This window comes from Rhinolophus hipposideros (assembly GCF_964194185.1).
Source record: "Rhinolophus hipposideros genome assembly, chromosome: 10".
Lineage (NCBI taxonomy): Eukaryota > Metazoa > Chordata > Mammalia > Chiroptera > Rhinolophidae > Rhinolophus > Rhinolophus hipposideros.
Genome location: NC_138056.1, coordinates 41,156,336 through 41,183,514, shown reverse-complemented (window position 1 = coordinate 41,183,514; position 27,179 = coordinate 41,156,336). Strand labels below are relative to the sequence as shown.

General features: G+C 50.2%; 1 protein-coding gene across 6 annotated transcripts in view; it reads left to right on the top strand.

Annotated features, from left to right (window-relative positions):
• Positions 1–27,179, top strand: part of AMPD3 (adenosine monophosphate deaminase 3) — a 45,537-nt gene that overhangs the window by 10,552 nt on the left and 7,806 nt on the right. For all 6 annotated transcript variants that reach the window (XR_013994349.1, XM_081064865.1, XM_081064866.1 and 3 more), the window contains exons 3-11: positions 9,907–10,111; positions 13,381–13,543; positions 15,795–16,014; positions 18,178–18,307; positions 21,397–21,591; positions 22,961–23,092; positions 23,647–23,810; positions 24,565–24,691; positions 26,552–26,715. Coding sequence is in view for 5 of the 6 variants with exons in the window: in XM_081064865.1 (XP_080920991.1) it covers positions 9,907–10,111; positions 13,381–13,543; positions 15,795–16,014; positions 18,178–18,307; positions 21,397–21,591; positions 22,961–23,092; positions 23,647–23,810; positions 24,565–24,691; positions 26,552–26,715 (1,500 nt within the window). In the remaining variant the exon portion in view is untranslated. The remainder of the gene's footprint in view (positions 1–9,906; positions 10,112–13,380; positions 13,544–15,794; positions 16,015–18,177; positions 18,308–21,396; positions 21,592–22,960; positions 23,093–23,646; positions 23,811–24,564; positions 24,692–26,551; positions 26,716–27,179) is intronic.

Here is a 27,179-nt window from a genome sequence, read left to right as displayed (position 1 = left end):
CTGCCCTGTAGAGCTGAGAGCTGGCCTACACAGTAATTAAGTAACTGGACAAATTAATTTAAAAATGACAAGTTATGATAAGTGCTCTTATCAGTCAGAAAAACAAACCATTTGAGTACTGGAAATGGGATTTTAATGCAGGGCATTGGTTGGTGGTGGACAACTGAGAAGACAAGCAGGGCAGAGAGAGGAAGCCTAGAGATTAGACACAGTAGGAAGGAGCTACCAGCCTGAGCTGAGAGACCATGGAAAGAGGTGGTGTTGCTGAAGCCCAGGGTGGAGAAGTTGGAACTGTGGTGGCCTTTCCAATGGACACCGGAGCCGAGGAGGTAAAGCAATAGCTACAGAGATACCTCCCAAGGCAGAAACAGAGGCAGGAGATGCCTGCCTTTAATCCTTTTGGCACCTTCCGGTGTCTCTTGGGCAAACCTAGCCAGAAGCCACCTGACACATAGCTGGAAACACAGGAGAGGGTGGGGAGTGGATCTGAGGATAAACAGGCCCAGGCCTAGCACAGGTGCTATGAAGGAGATGAATAAGGAATTGAGAGGGAGAGAGAAGGAGCGGGGGGTGGGGGGGTGAGTGGGGGGGCACAGATAGTCCTTTCTCAGACTGGGTGTTTAGGGAAGGTCTCTTGGAGGAGGTGACATTGTAATAGATACTTAAAGGGTGTAAAGGAGCTAGCCACGCGAAGAGCTGGGTGACAGCCTTATAGGGAGAGGAGCCAGGAAAAAGGTCCTCTCTATATTCAAGGAGGCTCATGTGAGGTGGAGATGTGGTTAAAAGGGTAAGTGCCATGACCTCAGGCATCAGATCACACTGGCCTTGTGCTCCCTGGTAAGAAGTTTGGATCTTGGTCCAAGTACAGTGGGAAGCCCTCACCCTTTCCCAGTTTATCTCACCTGGGAGAACAGAATTAAAGAGTAAAAGAGCTTTGAGGAAGTGTCTAGTGGGGTTCTAGCTGGGTGCCTGCCTGGACAGCACACTGCAGACCTCAATAGCTAACGGAGTGGACCTGGAGCCTTCTTTGCGACCTAGTCAGCGATCAGGCTCTTTCTAAGGTATCTCCTTATTTTTAAAGGCAGTTCCTTTCCTTTCTTGGTAGTACAGAAGTTTTTTCCTTAGGTTTTTTGGGGAAAGAAGTAAAAAGTTGCGGACTGGTATCAAGGCCAGAACAGAGCTTCACCATTCATAAAATAAGTGCTTTCCTTCCTCGGAGGGGCTGTGAGCACATGAACTGAAGGGATCGTCGGTGCCATCAGCCAACTGAGTGCCAGCCTTGTGCTGGGTGAGGTGGGGTGGCCCCAGGCCCAGTGGCAATTACCCAGGTCATTCCTGGTGGGTAAAGAAGAGCATGACTGTAGAGCCCTTTGTCCACATCGCACTGGCTTAACAGAGGGCATCTTTATGAACTCACTGGTCTGCAGGACCTTCTGTGTCTTATGAAGTGAGCATTTGAAAGTCTTATAATGAGAAGAGAAGGGGTCCTGGTATTTTTTTTTTTATTTTATTACCAGGAGTAAGAGGTTTCTGAGGCCAGTTTCCATGACAGAGCAACACTGGGCCTGACATCTACAAAAAGAGATTGTGCTCTTCTTATCAGTGCCCAAGCCTAAAGGCAAAATGAAAACCTTCTTTCTTTAAGTCCAAGTGGTGCTCCGTGCCTTCCAGAAATTCCTCTGCAGAGATTTTGTTCTGTCCCTACTTAGAAGGTTGCGGTGGTCTTAGTCTGCCCCTCTGGCTCGCACTCTGCCCCCAGGATCCAGCCGAGGACGTAATGGGCAGTGGATATATGGCAGAGGAAAGACATCCTATTTCTCCTACCACAAATGCTACATCAGGGTGGCCACAGCAACCTGGACCATCGTCTTTCTGCCACTCTTTACTGTGCTCTGTGACCTTGGGCAAATTCGGAAATCTCCGTGTGCCCTGGTTTCTTTCTCATCTATACAGTGGGGATGGTAATAGTGACTACTGTCATGGGTGTTGTGAGGAATTACACTTAGAACAATGCCTGGGTCTCAGCCCCATGTAAATGTTAACTGTCCACCTTCCTGCTGTGGGAGATGGGCAGCGGAAACAGCTACTGCTTACTGTGGGCTAAGAGCTGGGCTGTGCAGTTTGCTTTCGTTCTTTATTACCCACCTCAAGCTTATCAAGTGGATGCATATTCTTATGATCTCGATTTTGCAGATTAGGAAACTACGGCTCCAAGAATTTAAATTAACTTGCACTAGGACACGTAGTGACTAAGTGACAGAGCAGGGACTAAAACGCAAGTCTTTTGAATCTAGAACCCTACACTTTGACCATTGTCAGTCAGGGGTGGAGTCTTTGGTTTCATCTCTAGACACTGGCATGGCATTGGGGGCTACTCCGCAGGTTATATAATTGCCGACTTCTGAATGAAATGGAGGGCAGCTGGGCCAAACTCCCCACTGCCTACTGGCTTCTCTTCTGCCAGAGGACAGTCTGGTCCCTGGATTACCTGTCAGATGTCCCAGTGTTCTCTGGGGCTGTGCACCCCCAATTTTGTCTTTAAGCTTCACTGCTTAGTAGAGGCACCATTATGCAAATATTATTCAGATGTGGACAGTTTCATGCAGGAACCCTCCCCAGCTTCCTTTTTATTTCTGGCTCCTCCCTGACATTCTGGAATATAAATGTCGTGATATGGAGTCTTCCTGCAAGGAGCCCACAGGCCTGGAGCCAGTAGCAGTTCTCCAGATACGCAGAGTCTGTGGACTTGTGTTTCAAACTGTGGCATAAAATGGGGCTTCCAGTTTGGAAAAAGCCCTTCCTCTGCCTGAATACTCCTGATGCTTGGAGAAGGTTTTTCTTTACAACCATTTCCTTTTTCTCTCTTATTATTATTATTATTTTTTTTAAAGAAAGAAAGACAATTCTGGGTCTACTGTAAATGCACAAGCTAGAGGCAGGAAGTAAAATGGCTTCTTACAAAAAAGGAGAACTTGGTCTGTGAATAAGAAAGATGAGCACCTAAAACATTGTGGCTTGCTGTGTAGGATTCCAGTACTTGTAAGAGCTGAGGTGGGCCCAGATATCACCCTTCCAGGTTTGGGGGCCAGTCCACGGAGCCAGTGCTCCAGGCTGCTTGGAGAATCACTCATTTTGCAGGCTAGGCCCCAAATAGCAAGTCAGCGGGGACAGCTTGCTACAGGGCCTTGCCTTCTTAGGAAGATGACATTGTCCAGCTCTCTTACGGGGATGCAGGGGCAGCTCAAGGTGAGAGTGAGGGGTAGACTATCTATGGAATCAAAATCAGGAGGCAAAGACAAGAAGTCAGGAAAAGATAGGTGGCACCCAGAAGCTCTCTTTTGTTCACCTTGAATCTTACCATATTACTTATTTTACAAAAGTACATAGTTGGAACTCAGGCAACATTGACAACCACATGAAAAATTTCTGAGCAATCAAAATGCACATTGTGCTCCGCTGCCTCTCCTATTTCTTTTTCTTTTTAAACAGCTTTATTGAGATATAATTCACATACCATATAATCCACCCATTTAAAGTGTACAATTCAATGGTTTTATTATCTATGCAGGGTTGTACAACCATCACCACAATCAATTTCAGGACATTTTTATCATCCCCCAAAAAAACCACATACCTTTTAGCTGTCATCCCCCCAATACTCCCATCCCATCTCCTATTTATTCTTCCTTTATACAGAGTTCTGATAAACTTGGTTATCTTGTTTCTTATCCTGTGACAGATTTAAGGGAGCAAATTAGAAGTGGGGAGAGGGACTTCTAGAGGATGCAGGGTCACAGAAGGGATGTGTGGTGATTGGTCCAGGCTTTGGAGCCAGATCACTGAGTTCAAATGACAGCCCTATCTCTTACTATGCAGCTGCCTAGGGAAAGGCTCCTAACTGCAGGAGCCTGTTTCCTGGTCTGCATAAAAGGACCAGGAAACAGTGACTTGTGAGGATTAAATGAGCTGATATGCATGCACAGTGCTTGGAATGTCATTAGTGTTCCTGTTTTTGTTATTGTTATTATTTTACAGTCAACAGGGAGGGAGAAAGCAGAATAATTACCAAGAGCAGGTGAAGAATTCAAAGCACAGCAGTCTCAGGGCAAAATACCTGGAAGACTCCGTGACTGGATGCTACAATGACTCTTACGGAGAGGACCTAGATTGTGTGGAGTATGTTCTGATTAAGATACAGGAATTGCGATTTTCATTTTAAAAAGCCACACCAAAGTTGGTCTTTTTCAAAATTAGGGTATAAAGGGGACAGACTTTTCCTGAAAAGTGTAGCTCTCCAGAACAGCTCCGTCCTTGCGAATGTATTGAGTAAAGTAGATAAACAGATATTTGTTATCTGTTGAGCACGGCACAGCTAGAGTTGTTACATGATTTTATTTTACGAAATCAGAGGTAGTAACTTGTTTCTTCAGGGCCGTTGACAAAGGAGCTTCATTGAAACTCAATTCATCTTCTTTCCATGTTAAGAATACAAAGTTTAAGAGTTCATTTAAAAGGTGGTGAAGACTGTATTTCGTTTTGACCTCGGGGATCTTTTGGGAGGAGGGGCAGCTGGGAAGGACTGGGGAAAAGGACAGCGGGAGCAGGCAGGGGGATGGAAACCTACCTTTGGTCAGGAGAGAAGGGAGGGACGACAGCCATGGGTGAGGGCAGGTTGTCAGGCAGCAGTGAAAGGAGAGACAGGTTGAGGTTGTGAATCTTTACACCTGGTGGGCTTCAGGTATGTAAATCAAAGCTATACCTACTTGGTCAGGCCACGGGTCACTTGGCGCATGTAGAAAAGTGCTCTCCGTGGGGCCCCAGCGCCCTGAGCATACCCTCCTGTAGGTTCCCCAGGCAGCAGCATGCAGCATGGTCAGCTGTTTCCGCCTTCTCCTTTCCGGATAGGGTGGGACTTCTGGTCTGAGTCACAGAGTAGGTGTCAGCTCTGCAACTGGTCCCCTCCTTAGACTTGGGATCCTCACTTTCATGTGAATCAGTGACAATGAAAGCCTGTAGAAGTGGGGAATGCCTGCCCCACCTAATGACATGCAGGTGCAAATTGTTAATAAAACCTATGCTGGTTTGTGAATCTTGCCTTAAACCTATGAAGTATCTCATCTGGAGGGGCACGGGCTGCTAGAATGAACTGAATGTGTGTGGGGGTGGGGTTCAAACAAGCCTCCCTCTTCTGGAATGTTCCTCTTTCCTTCTGGGAATGATGCAAGAAGACTTCTCTGGCCATCCTGCTCCCCTGCATCCATCCCAAGTCTGGATTAGGTATCTCCTCCGGGATCCCAAAATATCCAGGGTGTATCGTCACACGGACCACATTGTGTGAGGAAAGCTGTTGAAATATCCAGTGACCAGTGCTATTACCAGTCAGCCCCTGGAGTCAGGGCTTATAGTTTATCTACCCGTCTACCCCCAGGGCCTGGTTCATGGTAGGTTATTGAATGGAGTGGGGTCCCTGTGTGGCCCCTGACTCACTATGCTCAGTTGAGAGCCTTTGAGGAAAGGTTTGCTCTAGTGCCTTTTCCTGCCTGGAAATCCTCTGGGCAGATCACATAGGGCAGTGGCCTTCAGAAAGCTCCTGGGAAGGTGCTGGCTGTTCTGTAGAAGAGCAAGGAGGGCTCTGGGTTCTTCACTTGGGTTTAACATATGAATCTAATATTGTAACCAAAGGCTTTGGGGGACCTGGTTCCCAGGAGCTGTGGCGGGATGGGGAGTGGGGCAGGGTAAAGGTGGAGACACAATGAATGGCGGGGACAGCCAAAGGCCGTAGAGTGGGTAGAGGCACTGATGTAGGTGATGTTGGATCTGCGGGCAGTTTCTGAGTGCGGGCCGGGATCGTGTCTCATGAAGCCGAAAAATGGAAACACGGACCAGGAGAGGCAAAAAGTTTTAAAAAGAGGGTAGTTTATTAGAGGCAGGAGAAGAGATTGCAGCTCCCGAGCAGGAGGGGGTCCCGAATGGGGGGTGCCACATGACTGAGGCAAAAGCTCTTACTTTTATATCTTCCCTTGCCTGCTTGGGGAAGGGGAGCTGTTTGGAGAAGGGAACTGTTTGAAGAAGGGAACTGGTACCTTCTAATGAAATTCGTCTACCAGGTTGGTTCTGCTTGCCCATCACAAAGGAATTAGCAAAGTAACCCACTCTTTATCTATCAGATCTGCTTCGTTTGTCAGGCCAAAATGAATTTTATGATTAACCTCAAGGCCTTGTTACATTATGTCCTGGAGCAAAGGAGTGATTTCAAAACCTGAAGTTTTAGGATATGGCTGTCTTTTGTTTATTCAGGGACCTCACTGTCTACCTAGGGACTTGCTAACTCTCCTGTATCAGCACCAGACAGGTGCCGAGAGATGCTATATACCTTCTTGTGTTGGCAGCCGAGTCAGGCAGGTAGGTCCCTGTGGCCCAGGAGGACCATCCATTTCAGGGAGCACGAAGCTGCTCTCTGGCCCATTGGGCTCTCAGGCGAGTCCTCACCGCCCCACGCCCTGCCAGTTCTTTGGCAAGAGTGCTTTTCTGCCAGGTGGACATGCGAGCAAGAGAAAGAGGGGGTGTGCCAGCTGTGGCAGATTGAGCTGGCTTACGCTGGTGCCCCAAGGGCTAGCATGAGGTACAACAGATGGCACTGTAGACAGACAGATCTTGGCCCATCATGAGGAAGTGCTTTCTAGCAGTGGCAGCTGGTCATGTTTGTTCACCTTGTGTTTACATGCCTAGCACTGGCCTGGGCCAGAGTAGGCGCTTGGTAAATGTTTTTTGAAATAATGATTGAATGCTGATGTCAGAAATGTAGTGAGCTCTCTGTCACTGGAGGTATTCAAGAAAAAGCTGCCTTAGTGAGTCAGAATGTGTAGTCTGCAAAGTCCTTTACAGCGAGAGGACCCCATGGTTCTATAATTCAAATAAAGCTTATGATAATTTTTTAAGATTGTGACACGTGGGGCTTCAGATAGCCCTGAGAGGGAAAGAAGGACGTGTGTGGACAGACACACACACACACACACACACACACACACACACACACACACACAGCTGCTGATCTCACCTGTGTTGGTTGAACCTCGGTGGTACAGAATGGACACTAGATATGGGCCTATGGTAGGAGGAACTTCTAAAATGGCCCCCCAGACATGTCCCTCCCTAATCTTCAGACCCTTTGACTCTGACGAGACGTCATCATTCTTGTGATGATGCTGTGGTTCATGACAAGCGGGCTTGAAGATAGGGAGGGTACCGGCTGGGCCTGGCCTCCTCACATGAGCCCTTAGAGCAGGGAGCTTGCCTAGCCTGGTTGTAGAGAGGGAAGTCAGAGAAATGTGGAGCACCAGAACCATGCTCCATGCCGGCTTTGAAGAAGGAGGGGTCTGTATGCAAGAATCAGAGAGCGACCCCTGCCTGGGAACCAGCAAGGAATCGGGGACCCCAGTCTATGGCCAGCCACTGGAACTGGATTCTGCCAACACCTTAACTGAATTTGGGCGTGGGTTCTCTCTCAGAGTCTCCAGATAGGAGCTCAGTGTGGACAACATCTAGATGTTGGCCTTTCGATACCCTGAGCACAGAGCCCAGCCACGCCTTCCCACTTCTCACCTACAGAACTGTGAGCCAATAAATGGGTGTTTGAAGCCACCAGGCTCTGGCAATTTGTTACGCAGCAGTAGAAAATGAACAAAGGGTCCTCTCCTTGGGCTCCATTTACCTTTTCCAATTTTTGAGATACGAGCTTAGTGGTTAGCTCTGGTTATTCCACGCCCTTGCCTAACGTGGGTGGGCCCTGAGGCGGAGCTGGCCCATCTGTTAAACCTTGTGCCTGCAAAGTCTGAGCTCCAGCCCTGAAAGTTCACATGTGACATCTGGGGCTCACCTGCAGACCAAGGCTGGAGCCATCATGGGTGTTTTCAAGAAGGAGTATTCTTTGGGCACTAGCTGGTGGATCCTGGCTTTCTCACTGGGACAGAAGAATGTGGACAATCCTCGGACAATCCCGGTGGGATGTTGGCTTAGGCAGCCTTCCAGCTTTCTGATTGTGGGGGGCTTTTTTTTTTTTTATCATTCTTTTCACCTAACACGTCACCTTGCTTCTCCTTGGCAGGACCAGCCCTCAGGCGACACTCGCTGAGGCCTGTGGGAAGTTGGCACAGAGATTAAAAACAGTGACCTGGCAGGCATGTGAGTGACACAGAAGCCAGAGTCTCATAGGGACCTAATGGAGCCTGTCAGAATGTGAGAGGGAGCCCAAAGACACGGCTCTTCCTCTAAGTGTGAATGTCCAAATGGTGCCAAAGTGAGAACCTCATTGCTCAAGGTGAATCTGCCTCTGAGGAATGATGGACAGATATGAGCTGGGACCTTCCTTGGCTCAGCTCTGTGTGATGAATGGCTGGCAAGCTGGGGGACGCCTGGGCTGGAGGCTCCTGGAGTTCAGGCTGTTTCCCAAACAACCCAGTGCACCTGTTATGCTGGAAAGGGGCCACCTCTATTTTCTAGGAGAAAACAGCCTCGTCCCCAAAGAAGTGATAAGGACCAGAGAGCCGTGGCAGGCGGTGGGTGTGTAAACAGAGGAAGGAACTGTGGTTCCTGAGAAATTGTCAGTGGGTCTGTGAGGAGACCTGGCCACGAGCCGGGAGGAAGACAGCTGCTTCCTGTGAGCCATGATCCCCTTTTAGAGATTAACCAATTTCTCCACACCCTACAGGTGTCACTGGTGTCTAGAGAAGAGGCGGGGTCCAGGGGAATCTGGTGGGTCGCTGAGTCCTTTGCTGGTGGCTGTAGACCCTGGTTGTGGTGAGATAAATACCCAGCAGCCTCCTTGGTCCTCTGGCAAAAGGTCGGGCAAGTAGTCACCTTGTTTCTGGCATTGGACACCCCTGGGTGGCAGTGCTAGGGGCTCGGCTTTATTGGAGGCAAAAGAAGACATGCCTCCATGATGGCCTCACCTTACAGCTCTTAACTCCCTTCCTGGGGATCCTAGGACTTGGGGTGTTGTCACTTGAAATGCTACTATTTAGTTAATGAAGAAGGTGAGTATTCACAAATCGGCATTGCAAATAAGCATGAGCTTGTAGCATTTTAGACCAACCAACCTTGTGTCCACTTCTCTAAGAGTTTGTGAAGTCTTTTGGTGCCGCCGTGACAGGTCCAGAGCGACCTGAAATTGGTGCTGATTAATCCCTTTTCCACAGCAGAGACACAGATCTGTATCTGCCTCGCAGAAGCCACCAGGAGGGCATATGTCAGGCTTGAGGAAGGAGCTGCAGGGGTGACGGGTTAGAGCGGGCACCAGGGAGGGGAGAGGCCGAGGGCTAGCTGCCACCTTGCCTCGTGACTTTGAGTAAGCGCTTTCCTGTCTCTGGGACCTCAACTCCTTTATGAAACAAGGAGGTGGGATCTGTGCATTGTCATGATATCTTCTGGCTCCAGTGCCCCAAATTTCAAACTCTGTGAAATACAGTGTAATTTTTCTCTATGATCCTGTTTATAGCCCTTCCTGAGACTGTTCATTTGCTGGGACTCAAAGTTTGGGTTATCTGATGATAGCATGCTGGTTGATTTGGCATCACTCTCGCGTCTCCTGTCCTCAGTATTAGAACCCTGCAGCATGGTCTGCCCTCTGTCCCCAAGACACTGCCTGCTCTAGTGCTCTGTGTGCAGTACAGAACAGCCCAAGCCATTCTTAGTGACCTCAGGAAGGAGCGTCTGGAGGGCTGTCCCATATCTCATGCAAAGAGACGTGTGTAAGAGGAAGGCATACGTAATTATATCTTCTTAATGGTAGGGCCAGCACCAGTGATTAATCAGAGCAAAATTCTTTTGCCACGTGCAGAACCAGACTCCTTTTCACTCACCCGAATTAGCTACTGATGTCCCCCACTTTTCCTTGTCCTTGGATTTTAGAAAGAAAAGTTTCAAGATGATTCGGTCCCAGTCCCTGTCTCTGCAAATGCCAACACAGCAAGACTGGAAGGGTCCCCCGACAGCCAGTCCAGCCTTGTCTCCCACAAGCCCTGTGCTCCAAGAAGCCACTTCCCAGCCCGTGCCAGCGCCCTATACTGTGTCTGAGTTCCAGCGGGTCACCATCAGTGGAGATTACTGTGCCGGGGTAAGGTATCTACCACACCACTTTCTGTGGGCTCCCCTGGGGTCTATATGAGGGTTATATGTGCCCCATGCAGAGGATGGGGGACCCTTGGGCCATTGGGGTCATGCCCAGCCCTAAAGCCTGGCCCGGTTTGTGGGTGTCTGGGAGGGCAGCATACATGTGGTACAGGAGTCTGAAAAGAAGAAAGGTCCTAGCAGAGGTTGTGGGGTATGGGTATGGTGTCTTGGGTGTGCTCCCTCCCTATGACTTGGGCCTAGGGCTGCGGGCTGGCATACCATGGCCATGGCTTGTCAGTTCCATATGTCCTCTGGCCCTGCAGCCCACTGAGAAAGCTGCTGGCTTGGGCCCTTTAGTGTTTCCAAATGTTGAAAGGATTCAAAGTCCTGTTGTTGACTGGTTTGCTGACCCAGCTCTTCCCACGTGTTTAGGCTCAGGATCCTTAAATATAGGCTCTCCTCCCAATCAGGAAGAGAGGGTCTTGATGAGAAAGTGAACAAGCTAATTTCCACACCAAGTCAGTTAACTCAGTCACTGAAAATGTGCTAATTTCACCTGGTTGGGTGATGCATTTTATTGTTTATTTTGTGAAGAGAAATATCACTAAGCTAGTGCCAGGGTTAAGTTTGGTTCTATCTCCCTGGCCCCCGGTCTACTACTGTGCCTCGATTGGTCTTCTTATTCTCTTCTTTCCTTTTTAACAGTCGTTTTAGAACATGTAGTACACCTGAGAAAGCAAAGTGGCTTACTGCTCTCCTTACAAGTTTTTCCCTAGCTTAAATTTATTTATTTTTTTGTAGAATATTTTTGCATATGGTGTAAAATTTCAAAGGTACAAAGATTATGTTAGTGCCCCAGCCACCCAGTTCCCCTCCTCAGCAGCCCTTGCTTTTGGTTTCTTGTGGGTTCTCACATAGACAGCCTATGTATCTACAGTTAATTATGTCCACACTTTAATCATTTTTACAGAAATGGTCGTTTACTATACACATTACACTACTGAACCTAGCATTTTCTCACTTAACAGCACATCTTGGAGATAATGCCATATCAATAGATAAAGAATTTCCTTGTTTCTTTTTACAAGTGCATAGTATTCCCCTGTGTGGATGTATACTATTTTATTTAAGTTCCTGTGGATAGGAATTTTGGTTGGATTGGCAACAACGCAGGCCTTGTCTGAAGATGCAGCCTCCTGACCTGGAGTCCTGGGTGTCCAGCCAGCCTTTGGCCTGTGGGCCGAGCAGTGACAAGGGAAAGTCGAGGTGGTCTGACAGCTGGCTGAATGGGACCACGTTCGCCTGGCGCATCAACTAGCTTCTTTCAGACAGTCTCCTGACTGGGGCATCAGAAAGCGTGGAGTCCTGAACTGGGCAGGCCGTCGGTCCCCAGAGCGCTACAAGTCGATGACAGGCAGGCTGAACGTGCAGAACTTCTTGGCTCCCAGTGGGTCCGCGGCCAGGCGTGAGGCCTGCTGTGCCGACAAGTTCATTGGTGGCTGCTGGTCCCTGGGAACCTTGAGCACCCTCTCAGATATCTTCAGCCATGGCCTGAGCCCCTGGCCAAGCTGAGTCCATCAGTTCTGCAGACAAAGATTTGGCTTTGTTGTTGACAGGGGGATATTTTTGCCTAAACTATTTGTATCTGCTCACCTGTTCCAACTATTCTCAAAAGCCATCCACGGGAAGGGGCAAAATGGAATTAACACACCCACTTGGGGACACTTGGAGTCAGAAAAGGAGAAGCTACTTCCTTAACAAAAAGCAAGGAGTAGTATTTAGTAAAAGTACAAAAGCATGCATAGGGAAGACACATGCCAACTTCCTCTGAGGATGGAGTGGGGTTTGAGAGGAAGGAGGGTAGAGTTTTAGCTGTATCTATGATGATTTTTTTCAAACATATAAGAGATCTGAAACAATGATGAAAAATATTAAAAATTGTTAGCTTTGGAAGGTAGATACATAGATGTCTATCATATTATCTGCAGTGCTTGTCTGTATGTTGAAATATTTCAAAACTAAAAAGTGATTTTTTTTTTATTAAAGCAGAGGAGGCCACCTTCAGGCCCCAGCCCGCCCCACTTTGCTGTCCAACCACATCTTGCACCCCCGTCTGCTATGTCATATATCCGCTGTTATGACTGTCTGTTTAGCTGCCGTCACCCCAAGTACATTCAGATTTCTACCACACACATCCTTCCCAAACAGACTAAAATTAATGAGCCCACTGGAAGGTGGGAATTTATCTCATTCATCTTGGAATACGAGGCTGCCCTGGGAAAGCAGAATGTCGTTGGGCTTTGGGGATCAGTCAGAGCAGAGTCTGAAGTTTGACTTTGTAACTTCCTGATGTGTGATTTATCCTCTCTGGGTCTTGGTTCCCCGATTTGTAAAATGGATTGCAGTGAGGACCAAATAAAATCTACAGAAAGGGTGTGGCACATGACACATGTTAATAAGTGCTTGTTTTCTGGGTGAATTGGGGTGATTGCCAGACGAATCAAAAGCCCGGGGTTGGCAAAGCAGCAGATGGAGCACACAGAAGTTTTCATTTTTACCTCCAAGGGACCCAGGTATTTTCTCAACTAAAAAGGATGATACCCTCATCAGGGATATGGTCCAGGCTTTGCCTCTTCATGTGCTGGGTGTAACAGCAGGTCTGGGGTTCAATCAGCAGCACTGGAGGCTGGCCTTGTGGTGTGCAGGCCAGAGAACCTGCCTCCCTGCAGCAGCCCTCACTCTCCTCCTGTGTCAGGGGTCCCCGGGACCACCCCTGGGGTCAGTGATTTTCTAGGAGGACACCTGGGACTCATCACATAGCTGTGCTCTGACTAGGATTTTTTACAGTGAAAGGATGCCGAGCAAAGTCAGCCCAGGGGACAGGTCCCTGGGTGGAGTCTGGAGGAAGCCCTCTCCCAGTGAAGTTACCACAACACAATTCCTCAGCATCGCATTGTGACAACATGTGAGAAGTGTCATCTATCACGGAAGCTCGTTTAGAGATGTAGCGCTCAAGCTTTTTATTGAGGCTGGCCACACATCTGCATGGCACGTCCCCACATTCCAGACTCCCAGAAGGAAATAGGTGTTCGGCATAAACCAGAGTGTTTAGTTTGGGCCTGGCGAACCACTCTTGATTAATTAGGAATGGTAGGAATACCCCTGAATCCCGAGTTCCCAGCTGCCAGCCAAGGGCCAGCCCGTCAGCAGATTGCGTTCGGCCAGTGGTGTCAGGCCTGCTGTGTGAACTCTCTTCTGCGCCCCCTTCTGCAGATCACTGTGGAAGACTATGAGCAGGCTGCCAAGAGCCTGGCCAAGGCCCTGATGATCCGGGAGAAGTACGCCCGGCTCGCCTATCACCACTTCCCACGGACCACGGCCCAGTACCTGGGTTATCAGTGGGCAGACATGGCACCTCCGGAAGAGGGCTGCCCAGGTACGGTGCTGTGGCTACAGGTGGGGTCGCAAGTGGGGCATGGCCCGAGAGTTGGCCAGGACATTTTACTGGCTGGGTGTATTTCCCCTGGATGGTGTTTTAAGCGCAGGGCCCTGGTGTCATCTTCTACATCAAGTTTATTGGCTTCCCGAAGATTGATTCTATGTGCACTGGGTGCCTGGCCCTGGGTAAAGCTGAGCTGTGGGAGTTAAGAGAAAGATGAAGGCAGTCCCGATCTTGGGAGTCCTCCAGGGAGACAGGCAGTGTTGCATGGGATGTTCAAAATAACACGATCGAGCAATAAATGCCGAATTGGTGGTAGGGTGGGGTGGGGGTAGGTACAGGGAGCATGTTCTGGGCAGGGGAAGTAGGCTCTGGAGTCAAATCCATCTGTATCTGCTCTAAACTCTGCCACTTTTTTGGGCAAGGTATTTCTCCAAACCTCAGTTTCTCAGTCTATAAAATGGGAATAATACTAATCCTGGACCTGTTGTGAGGATTAAATGAGAGAATGCATAAGAAGTACTTAATGTAGTTCTGGCATCCAGTGAGTAGTCACTAAATGGTAGCTACACTTATGCTGTGGAGTTTGGGGAAGGGAAGTTAGAAAGGGCAGGGTGGTTTCTGGTGGACTCTGGCATGTGAAGAACCCAGGAACAGTAGGGGCTGTAAATAATATGAAAGAGGACAACAGGAAACCTCGATATTGAAAGTTGGTGATGGGGGATCCGATGATGGCCTATTGGTCTGTGCCAGTGCTTAGGACCCTAGCTGACCCTGGGGTGGAGTTGGTGCCAAGATGTCTCCCATCTCTGGCTTCCTTGAAGCTCTGAGACATAGACTTTGAGCATCTGTTACCACTTGGGGCTCTGTGTCAATTTTAGCTCTTCTGGGACCATTTCCCTGTCTGTCTGAGGGAAGTCGATCCCACCTGCCCCAGTTTTGGCAAGGGCAGACAGGGATGGCTGTCAAATGTGTAAATGTGTACAAATGTGTATCCAAAACAGAGTACCCAGAGGTCCTGGGCGTGCGTGTGATGGGGTGGAGGCTGTGGCGTCACGCAGGCATTTGTCCTGCCTGCACCTTACAGTCCACTGGCATGTTTTAGGGACTCCTGAACTCGCTTGTGGCTGTGCCTAATGTGGGGGACATCAGTGCCCAGATCTGTGCTGCTTCAGCCCCTATGACGCGTCACATCTGCTCCAGGGGCAGGCTATTCCAAGCACTGATGGGGGACACCCAGGCAGGTAACCCCACCTTTAGTGAAGATTCCAGGTTTTCCTCCTGCCCAGGCTGGCAGCTGGGCAGCTGGCTGCTATGTGGGGTTGGCTGACGTGCAGAGTTAAAGCCCCCAGTTCTACTGCTATTTAGCATAACTTGTTCCTTGGCCAGAGACAGAGTTTATCAAGAGAAAGGAAAACTCATTATGAGAGTAACGAGAATGATGCCCTATAATTTATGTGTTGGGCTTTACTGTTTACAAAGCATTTTCTATACCCACTATTGCAGCCCTCACAACAGCCTGTTAAGGCACGGGGGTGTTATCATCAGATGAACAGACAGGATCAGAGATGTAAAGGGGTTTGCTCAATGTCTCACAGCTGGGAAATAGCCAAGAGTAGTGTTCTGCCTTCTGTGGGCTAACTCAACCTATAGGGGTGGGGACAGACAGCTCTGCTGTTGGCATTCCCTCCTCTGTGGGAGACAAGCTCTCTATTTTGTGTTCCTCTGGGAAGGAGGGGTGCTTCTTCATCTAGCCCCTTGGTCTCTCTGGGCTCAGGAAGATGTGGGAGAATAGGGACAGCAATTCCCACTGGGCCATCACAGGTGCTCTCTGGTCTCTTATTAGGAGAAGACAGAGCTGCCCTTTGTAATATGCCTAGCATCCCTGAAGCACCCAGGAGGCTTCAGTTCAGTTCAGTTAAATTAAAAAAAAAGTATCAAAGTGCCAGCTATGTGCCAGGGATGGTTCTAGGAAACAGGGAGATAGCAGTGCACAGAACAGACATCTACTACCCAAGATAACTAAGTGAAATTATTTTGCATAGTGGTAAGTACTAAGGAGACAAAATAAAGCAGGAAAGAGAATATGAGATGCTGGGCTGGGAGCGGGTAGTTGGAGGGCAGTTGGGTTTTCTGTAGGAAGACCAGGACAGGCCTCACCGCGAACGTTACTGCGAACGTGACTTCTGAGCCCACGTGAGCTCATGAGCTCAAGGGCATTCTGGCATCACTCAATCCTGTTTTGCAGACTTCCACCCTCCCCCATCGCCCCAGGAAGACCCTTATGGCCTGGATGACGCACCCCCCAACTTGGGCTACCTGGTCCGCATGCAGGGCGGCATCCTCTTTGTGTATGATAACCAGAAGACGCTGGAGAGCCAGGAGCCCCACAACCTGCCCTATCCCGACCTGGAGACCTACACGATGGACATGAGCCACATCCTGGCTCTTATCACGGATGGTCCCACGTAAGCCAGCTTTCCCCCGTCTGCCTCTGCTTGCATGGGTGCTATTCTGTAGGAACAGGTGGGAAAGGCTAACTCTGGGCTTTCCTGCACTTAAACCAGCCCAGAAAGAGAGTGGTTTCCCCTGTACCTAGTCTCTGTGGGTTTCTGGGATAATTTTCCATCGTAGGTTGGCATATTCTTAGAGTTGGTGCTACCTGTCCCTTCTCCATACATAGGTGTGGAGCTTCTGAGCTTCTGTTTGCTGGTAGCCACCCCTCTCCCCAGGCAGGATGGCAGCCTGGCAGAGTTACCAGCCCAGGGCATTCCTCTAAGATGATGGAGAAGTGATGCAAACTGTTGCTTCAGGTGTTGGGTTTTCCGTGTTTCTGGAGGGGACAGTGCAGGGAGCCTGGGAACTTTGTGTCCCCCACCATGATGCTTGTGGCTCACGCTGACCTGGCAGGTAGCTGTCTTCCTGAATTTGGCCCCTCACTTTAAAAAAAATAATTTTTATTTTTCAATTACCATTGACATACAGTATTATATTAGTTTCAGGTGTACGACATAGTGATTAGACATTTATATACCTTACGACATGATGATCCTGATAAGTCTAGTCCCCATCTGATATCATGCATAATTATTACCATGTTATTGACTATATTCCCTATGCTGTACTTCATATTCCTATGACTATTTTGGAACTGCCAATTTGTACTTCTTAATCCTTTCCTTTGGCCCCTCACTTCTTGGTGAGCACTTAAGCTAATCAACAGTGGACGTTCACCATGCCTGGACTCTGAGCCTCCAAGTGGCTGGGCTGGGCTGGGTGTGCCCAGGCAGAACTGGAAGTCTGAGGGAGGGAGAGTGTGCTGGTCACCTAGGGGATCTTCTCTTTTGTCCTGCCTTTTGGGTTCTACTGGGAAGGGGTGTGAGGCTAGTCTCCAAGGGAGGAGACTGGGCCCAAGGGGGTGTGGCTGCTGGTCCTCTCTGATCTGAGGGCAGAGATAAGACCTGGGAAGGGGCGGGGGAGTTCCTGGGAGACTCACCTCAGCCAACATGAGGAGCTTTGAGGGGAAGCCTTAGCAGAGAGGGAAAGGGCTCAGTGGCTGTCCTGTCTGGGAGGCTGTTAAGGTAAGTCCTGCTGGCGAGAGATACTCCGTGAGATGACTTCTGAAATCCCTTTTCAGTCTGAGACACTCCTGTGCTCTGCTCTGGGGCTCGTCTTGGCAGACAGATGACGGTGCTGTTCCAGGGGAGGCAGCCATTCCTTCTGAGAGTCCGAGTGATTGGACACCAAGAGAGCTGCTGTTAATGTGGGGGCACAAGGAAGCAGGTGGCATGAATTGTCGTTGAGGGTACCGTGTGGCTGTAGGCACAGGCATGTGGCCGGGCATCCGGGCTGCGTGTGGGTTGGCAGTTGGTCTTGCACAGTAGGCACTCTTACCCCCAATGGCTTTTGCCAGCTGGGAGGGGGGCATCAGTCCTAGCAGAGATTTCTCTCCTAGTAACAGACATCTCTACATTCCTCTGAGTTGTTTGTTACTACATTCCATCTGCCCACAGTGCAAACCTCAGAGTTGAGCAGTCCTCGGGCCTTGGGGTTTGGGGGGAAGCCATTTAGTCAGAGGGTGATTGATTCCTCTGCATGCCAAGGTAGGCAGGTCACTCCTGATAGTTTGACTCTATTACTGATTTCCTGGGCAGAAGTCAAACTCCTTTCGAAGCATTCAAGGTGGCTGAAGATAGATGGGAGGAAAGGAAAGGAAAAGGAAAGGATGAAGGAGGGAGACTTTTAATGAGTGTCCACACTGCTCAGAGGCAGGCCCTTCACATGCATAAAAACCAAGTTAACCCTCCGTCAGTCTTGGGCATGGTCAGCTCCATATTTGTTCATGGGAAACAGAGGCTAGAGATCAAATTGCCTGAGCACCTGGAGCTAGAAGTCAGAGAAGTGGTATGAGGTTGCAGTGTCAGCTCCACTGCCCTGAATCAACTGCCCACTCGTTTCATAGACCACGTGGGTATGCTGACACAGCTTGGCTGGGTCTGTACAAAGCTGGAACCTCCTCATCCCTTTCTGCTCCATCCCGACCTCCCACCCAAGGGGTGGTCCCTGCAGACACTGGGGAGCGTGATAAGACTTCTCCTCAACTATGGTTTCTCCCCCTTCCCAACCTGCAGGAAAACATATTGTCACCGGCGACTGAACTTTCTGGAATCCAAGTTCAGCCTTCATGAGATGTTAAATGAAATGTCCGAGTTCAAAGAGTTGAAGAGTAACCCCCACCGAGACTTCTATAATGTGAGAAAGGTGCGTTAGTGGGCCAGTGTGCAGAGCCGCCCTCCCGGAGCCCTCCCGACCCACTGGGATGCCCTGAGCTATCTGGGGCTAGTCCCCTGTGTGGCCTGCCTTGGCCAGAGCAGTGTGATGTGTATGTGCAGAAGGCGTGGTGCCGTACCTCAGATGGGACTTGGTACCCATATTGTGTACCTGTTGCAATGTGTCCTCTTCCCTGGAAAACAGGGCATGACCTGTTAACAGGTCATGAGTTGAGGCCAGGTTACTTTTAAGGTAGAGAATGTATTAGATTAATCATGGAGAGAAAAAGCTGTTAAGACCTCTTTGGACTTGGGAGTTCATGATTTTGCTTCCTTTGGGATCAGGTATGTTTAAAGAGAAGTATGTGTTTCCTCTCTGCCCCTCCCCTCGAGTGGATGAGCTGGCTTGACCTGGGCTCAGATGGCAAATGATCACAGCCTCCGACTTTTCCAATTTCTTCCATTTACTTAATGTACAGCGAGGGATCAGTGCTAAGCATGGGGCCTTTGATGTTGGAGGAAGAGTCACTTCCTGTCTACAAGAAGTACCCAGCCTATTACAATTAGTGTGATAAATGTTGTGACAGGAATGTCTTTCATAAAGAGGCCAGAATTGACTTAAAGAGTGGGAGTTAGCCAGGAAAGGGTGAGGTAGGGGAATGGAAGTGATGGCATTCCAGGCAGAGGGAACAACATGTGCAAATACCAGGAGGGAGAGAGTGGTATGGGAGGAGAGAGACTATGAGTAGTGCATTGCCATAACTGCGAATAATGCAGTGTGGCTGGAGCTCAGGTGTAGGGAGAGAGGGGAGCAGTGGGCTGCAGAGGCCTATGGGGTTCTGGATCATGCAGGGGCTCATGGGTTTCTCAGAGGAAGCAGGGAGGGGCTGGGGTATGGTAATGAGCTGGGACAGAAGCTCATGGGGGAAGGGTGGAGATTAGGCTGGCTTTGCCTGGAGGAGGGATGGCCACACCTGAATCACAGTGGGGTTGTCATCTTCATAGGGACCTTGTCCCAGGTGGGACCTCTAGAAGATTGCCCCTCCTTGGGGTTTGCCCTGGGAGGAGTGGCTCCTCTGGGAAAGCCCAGCTCAGGCTGGGGGCACTCAGCAACGGTAGATGGAAGGTCCCCTCTGAGTAGGCCCCAAAATCATGTTTGTTAAACATCATGGGGTCTGGTATAGACTCTCACTTGGATAGGATCTTTAAGAAGTGAGAGTATGAGGCTTATGAAGTGTCTATTTCCAGGCCGAGGTGAAAGGATGTAGGTTAGAACCACCTACCTGGCATTTTCACCTTCAAGCACCATTTGTTCCTTCTCTGTGAACCTTAGGTGTTCAGACAGGTGGATGCCTCAGTCTCTATGCCAGCTCCTCTCAGCCCTGTCTAAATACAGCCTACAGATCCAGCACAGGCCCCGATGGGCGGCCAAGGAAACTCCTCGCCCAACCCGGTGCAGGCCTGCCCTCCGTATATGTGAATGCTCTGGGCCTGACTGCGTCCTGCTGCCTGACTGCACTGGTCCCGACACTTTGCTCCTGCGGTGGGGCCCCAGTGGGTGTACCGGGGCCAACCAGCTGCTCTCTGGCCACCATGTGGGAGAGAGTCCACCCATCCTCGGGGTTCCCTGTCATTCTGGGTTTAGCGTGCTGTCTGGACAGAGATGACCTTGACCCCTGTGCTGTCACACAGTGGCCTGTTCTCTGTCACCACAGTCAGTCCATAAACATAGGCCCAGGTCTGCTCTGAGTCAGGCCTGCGCCTGCCCCTCCCTGTCTCCTGGGGACTATATCCTGTGGGAGGAGAGCTGGCTTTCTGAAATCCAGGATGGGCTGGGAGGGTGGCCTCCATAGTCCGAGGTACCCATCAGTATTGGGGGGTAGGCTAGGGCCACGCTCAGAGGTAGGAGCTGTGCATGGCTGTGGTGTGGGTAGTATTTGTGAAAGCACGTGCAACATTGCAGCGCGTCATGAATTACGACATCACGAGGTCCAACCATCAAGACTGTCTAACTGAGACAATTATTTTCTGCTCAGAGCTAAGAAGGAGTGGCTGAGTAGGCTTGCTGCTTGGGGAAGATTAGGCCTTATCCACTTTGGTGTAAATGTAATATCTGGGATAGCAAATAGGTTTCATCTTCTGTGCCAACTTGACCAGTTGGGAGTGGCTGCCTCAGGCTTCTTCCAAAGCTTAGTGAAAAGAGGCTGTAATTGATTACTGATGTCTGCCTGGCTATGGAAATGGTCAGTGTTGGCTTAGGAGCCAGCTATGGGCCAGCCCTGTTTGGAAACTCTACTGTTTGTTTAGATCTGGGTCTTAGATGAAAGAAGGTCCTCTGGTGAATTAAAAACACTGACATCTAGTGATCTCTTACTTGTTCCAAAAATAATCACCTTGGAGATTCTGAAGTTTGGATGCTTCCTGGATCATTCCCTTGTTTCTTGTTTTCCTTTCTCATCTTGTGACTCAGGGAAGTAAGGTTGTGCCCCCTGCAGGGTGTCACTGGGAAGCTGGAAACACAAACAGAAAGCCCAGAAGGTGCTGAGTCACGCTGAGATAGTTGAGCCCAGCTGTGTCAGGCCTCTCTAAGCCAGGCTAATGTTCTCTTGTGCACCCATCCACATGAACCAGTACGGCTGAGGTGCCTGTATGTTTACACTGTGGTTTTGGGGCTTCGAATTGTTTCATTTCTCTGATGTCTGGTGGTCTATCTTTCTGGTAGGAGTGGCAGGATAGAGCAGGACAGTGGCAGGTAAGAGTTAAGGCTTCAAGTCAGCCTTGAAGCTCAGGCTAAGGAGCTTGGGCTTTATGACATGGGGGCCTTTATTGTTTTGTTAATAGGAGCTCGGCCAGATCCAATCTACATTTTAAACAGATCTCTTGATGCTGGAAGGAAGTGGATTGGGCAGCAAGGCTGGGGGAGGGAGACCGTTCTGAAGATAGAGGAGAAATGGGGAGGGAGCATCCAGGTGTTGGTAGGAGCTGCCTCTGTGGCCCCAAAGGTGCTGAGGGTTGGACATCCTAACTCCTTTGGCCAGGGGAGGTGGCCTGGCTCATGGGTTGGCGGGTGCTGTGTTGTAGGTGGACACGCACATCCACGCAGCTGCCTGTATGAACCAGAAGCACTTGCTGCGCTTCATCAAGCACACGTATCAGACGGAGCCCGACAGAATTGTGGCTGAGAAGCAGGGCCGGAAGATTACCCTGCGGCAGGTGTTCGACAGCCTGCACATGGACCCCTACGACCTCACTGTGGACTCGCTGGACGTCCACGCGGTGAGTAAGCTTCTGCGCAGTGCCCCGAGCTGTCCTGGTTGGGGACTCAGCCCCCCTGAAAAGCAGCCATGATTGTGCTAGGAGAGAGGCTGGCTGTGGACGCAGCTCTTTCTCTTCTAGCTGTGGAGACGGTGAGACGTAATTTGGCATCAGAGAACAACAGGGCTTAGAGCAGCCCATGGGACAGGGGACAAGAGTGTACGACTTGGAGTCAGGCAGGTCCCAGTTCTAATTCCACGTCTGTCACTTAGGAATTGTATGCCTTTAAACAACACACACTTTTATTTCCTTGCCTGTAAAATGGTGGATGCCATGGGCCTATTGACATTACAAAGTTATTAAAATACTAAATGATGGTGCAGCTACTATGAAAAACAGTATGGAGTTTCCTCAGGAAGTTAAATATAGAATTACCGTATATTCCAGCAATTCCACTCCTAGGTATGTATCTCAAAGAACTGATGAAAGCAGAGACTAAAACAGATACTTGCACATCAGTACTTATAGCAGCATTTTCCACGATGGCCAAAAGATGGAAGCAACCCAAAAGTCCATCAATAGGTGAATGAAAAAACAAAATGTGGTATAGCCAAACAATGGGATATTTTTCAGCCCTAAAAAGGAATAAAGCACTGGTACCTGCCACAACATGGACGAACCTTGAAAATTTTTTGCTAAGTCAAAGAAACCAGATAAAAAAGGACAAATAGTGTGTGATTTCACTTGTATGAGGTACGTAGAATAAACAAATTCATACAGACAGAAAGGAGAATAGAGGTTACCAGGGGCTGGGGGAAAGGGGACAATGGGGAGGTATTGTTTAATGGGTACGGAGTTTCAGTTTTACAAAATGAAAAGAGTTCTGGAGATGGATGGTGGTGATGGTTGCAGTGTGAATGTATTTATTACCACTGAACTGTACACTTAAAAATGGTTAAGATGGTAGATTTTGTGTTATGTATAGTTTACCACAATTAAAAAAAATCTGTGTTAAAAAAGACACCTGTGTTAAACAAAATGTTGAATGCGATAAAGTGCCTCACAAATTCTAAGCTTTAATAGGACACGTTTTCTTATTGATTGTTCAATAGTTCAGTATTCTCTGCTCACTCAGCCAGCCATGCTCCTAGCCATGGTCACTTGGAGCACAATGCCCCCTGGTCCCTCTTCACAGAGGGCCTCACAAAAGGACCCCAGGGCTGGCCAAGTGAGGATACATGGTCCTGACCCCAGTCCCTTCCAAGATTTCATGCAAGAACTGACATAGAAAACATCTTTCAGTATGGCCACACATAAGGTTTGGAGAGGGGAATGTGTGTGGTGACTGTAGAATGACGTGGTGATCTGGCTGGTGGTCTTCCCTCTCCAGGGCCGGCAGACATTCCATCGCTTTGATAAGTTCAACTCCAAATACAACCCTGTGGGGGCCAGTGAGCTGCGTGACCTGTATTTGAAAACTGAAAACTACCTGGGAGGAGAGTACTTTGCTCGGATGGTTAAGGTAAGTGAGCCCTCAGACTCCGACTCATCTGCAGACACCTGACAGCATCTGCTTTCAGAGGATGGGGGGCCACGCCCGGCCTCCTTGTCTTCGACCCCTTCCCAAATCCCTGTCCATCCAATACCCAGCTCTGGCAAGGCTGAGATGCTCAGATGCTCAGTGCTCCGGCCTTGGCCGCCAGCTCCCGACCACGTGCAGGCTGGTCCTGTGTGTGCCCCCTGTGCCACCTGCAAATGAGGAGGGGGAGGGTATCCACCTTGGGAGCACTCACAGCGTCCAGGCTTGCTGTCCTGTCTGTTTGCAGCCTGAACTTGGCTGGGAGCAGCTTAGCTCCTTGCGGAGCCATGTCTGCTGCCTGGCCGGTTATGCCTGTGACGGTGCAGACCCAAGGCCTATCTCTAAGAAGGAGCCTCTGCTGAGGCAGAGTGAGTGCTTCCTCGGCAGCAAGGGGCTGCAGATCAGGTCTCCCCAGCCCGGGAGCAGATGGCGGAGGGAGCTGCAGGGTCCAGCAGCTGGGGTGATCTTGGCCTGACCTGAGCTCTTTTTGGTGCCAGGAGGTGGCGCGGGAGCTGGAGGAGAGCAAGTACCAGTACTCAGAGCCACGGCTCTCCATCTACGGCCGCAGTCCTGATGAATGGCTCAACCTCGCCCGCTGGTTCATCCAGCACAAGGTCTACTCACCCAACATGCGCTGGATCATCCAGGTGCCCCGGATCTAGTAAGTGAGGCGGCCCACTGTCCATCTGTGCCCTTTGGGCTCCAGCCGGTCCCGCACAGGCTGCTGAGTCTGCACTATTGAGGGGTGGGATCTGTTCCAGTGCCAGCTCAGGCCTCTTCTCTCCAGGGTTTTTCCCATAGAGAGGGGTGGTCAGCAGAGATGTCTTTGGGACAAACTTGTACTCTTTGAAGAACATATGTGTGCAAAGGCCTGGTGGGCACGACTGCCCATCTTCTCACTGCAGGACATAGCTGTCCTCTTGGGTGAGCACCTGGGTATGAGTAACCTTGTGGTGGTCTGCATTGTTGGTCTTCTCCCCGGATATGGCTCAGACCACCACTGTCCTCTCCAGTTGTCTGGCTGATGTGGGGCTCATGGTCCCTGGACAGGCTGGGGCCTGTGGTTTCGGGGAACTGAGCTGAGTGGCAGAGAGTTTGGATCACTGGGAAATAGGAGGACTCATCTCTCAGACCCTTGGTCAACCTGAATCCCTCCATCCTTCTCCCAGCATGGCCTCTGGCTTGAGAAAGCCCTCTGATGGGCTTAGGTAGGTGTTGAGTTTGCAAACCAATGCCTAATATTGCAGAACTTGCTGGGAGTTGAGAAGGGATCTGTGTTCAAGTCACATCTCTGACTCTGCTCTGGGTGTTTAAATGGGGACACGAGCTGCCTGAGGAAGTGACTGAGGTTGGCCTCCAACAGGCCAAGGGGGCAGGTGGGTCCACCTTAGCCATGGAGTCTTTGCTTCCCTCAGTGACATATTTAGGTCAAAGAAGCTGCTGCCAAATTTTGCGAAGATGCTGGAGAACATCTTCCTGCCCCTTTTTGAGGCCACAGTCAACCCCCAAGATCACCGAGAGCTTCACCTCTTCCTCAAATATGTAAGTGTAGATGGTGCCTTAGGCCATGTGCACAGTGGCCTGGAGGGGAGGAGTCCCTGTGGGTGGGATCAGGCTTCCCTTGTCAGATCCTGTGACTCCTGTGCCCAAGGTGTGGGGTCGCCAGCCCCAAGAGGCTGAATTTCTAAAATAACACCTTCTCTCAGGGAGGGAAGTCCCCTTCTCAGGGGCAGCTCGGGAGGGGGTGGGGGTGGAGGTTGGGGGGGTTCGGGGAGGGGTGCTGAGCAGACAGCAGGGGTGAGGACTGCAAATCAGATCCTGGCCAGGTGGGGCTGGAAAGCCTGGATCCTGCCTCCTACACTGGGGGAAAGTGTGTGTGTGGGGAGGGCATGGATACTCTGGCTTTCAGAAGCCTCTGGGCTTCTTAGACATGCAGACATTTCAGCTCTCCTTCTTTTCCCTAGAAACTATGGTCCTCACTTCTTGTTTGGTTAAGTACACAAGCCCCACAAAATATATTTATCTTCCATATCTGGTTAGTTATGGGAGAGAGAGAGTAAAGATGGAGGAGAGACTGAATCAAAAGGGCATGAAGGGGACAGGAACTGGTCCCTCCTTCTGGGTGCCTAGAACAGAGGTGGCTGGAGACAGTGAGAAGCAAGTTCAGTATCTGGTAGAGGTTAGGGGCATGATTTCTGACAAGGAGGGAGGGAGGGAAGATTCCAGAGGGCTGGGGCTATGGGGGAGGGATGATTAAGTTTGTGTGTGTGTGTGTGTGTGTGTGTGTGTGTGTGTGTGTGTGTGGTGGAGGGAGGCTACCAGGAAAGGGTTTGAACAAGCTGAGAGACACTGTTCAATTTATGTTTTAGACAAACACCATCCTGGCTGTTGTGCAGAGAATGGCCTGGAATAGAAGGTGGCTGGAGGTGGGGGGAAGAGAGCAAGATGAGGGTCGGCAGCCTGTTCCGGCAACGCAGACAGATGATGGGCCTTGAACTCACTGTCACAGCTCACATTTAGTGTTTGCTGCCTGCCCCCGTGTTCCACACCACGAAATAATCTCGCTTCAGCCTCACAATTCCCCTACTTCACACCATTTTACACCACGTTCTTGGTGTTAGTAATAAGCGGTGTTATGTGCTTGCTGTGTGTTAGAACCTGTGTTAAGTGCTCTCCTGGGATTGTCTCATTTAATCCCTACAACAGCCCTATGAAGCACCAGCTCCGTTTTACACATGGAGAGATTAAAATTGAGAGATCAGAAAGCTAAAAAGTGGTAGAACTGGAATTCACATCCAGGAGCCTGACTCCTGAGCAGGAGTCATTATCTCCCTACCATGCTGCCTCCCGAGTAAGGAAAGTATGGCGTATACAGGAGGCAGGCCAGGGACTCTGGGCAGAGCGGTGGGCATAGGTGTAGGTTGACTGGACCTCGGCAAAACCTGAAGGTGAGTGAGAGGGAAGTCTAGGGGGCCTCCTGGTGCCTGGTGTCTTGAGAAGTGGATAGTGTGGCTTTTAGGGACCACTGCTGACAGTGGGTGAAGAAGCCTTGAGGAGAAGAAGGAGGAGGAGGGGGAGGAGTTGGGTTTGGACATATCTTGTCTGAGGCCTATGGGAAGTCCAGTTCGAGGCCCTGTATTGCTTGCATACAGCCCCTCAGTAGAGGGGCTGACATGACCCCATGCCAGGCCCTGAGAGTTCCCGTGAAGCCTGGAGCTAGTGAGTGCAGAGCAGAACTCTGCACAGATAGTAGCATTGTGCCCACTCCCCATCCCTGGGGGGAGTGTGGCCTCAGGCTGGCCACTGGGTCCCCGGCTGAGGTGTGAACCTGAGACTCTGGGCTCCAAGGCCTCTGGCAGCTCCCCTGCCCTGGCTTGATGCAGGACCCCTCCTCCTGTGCAGGTGACAGGATTTGACAGCGTGGATGACGAGTCCAAGCACAGCGAACACATGTTCTCGGACAAGAGCCCGAGCCCAGACGTCTGGACCAGTGAGCAGAACCCGCCCTACAGCTACTACCTGTACTACATGTACGCCAACATCATGGTGCTGAACAACCTCCGCAGGTGGGTGACCGGCCCTGCACACACGGCCACGGGCCCGCACACAGGTAGGCATGCCCCCCACGACAGACACGATCACACATAGCACCACGAAGCCAGACCCCAGCTGGCACACACCCGTGTTCACGCACACACCCACCCACACCTACATGTGTACCTGTCCATCCCTGATATCATACACACATATGATATGCTAACACATAGGCATGTTCACCTGCAGCCCCACCAGCAGTGTTCACACGTGCAATTACTCATGCAATAAATGATTGCACCTATGTGACAGGCACTGTCCGAGGCACCGGGCATGTGTATCACAGGGAGCAAAGCAGACTAGGTCAGCAGCAGAACACTGAGCTACCTACTCCCCTCCCTGCAAATCTAGCAACCCTCCCGCCCCTCCTGGGTCATGGGGCCTCACTAGCTCAGCCTAAGCCAGGGCTAGTTTGTGGGTGTGGAGGTGTTGAATG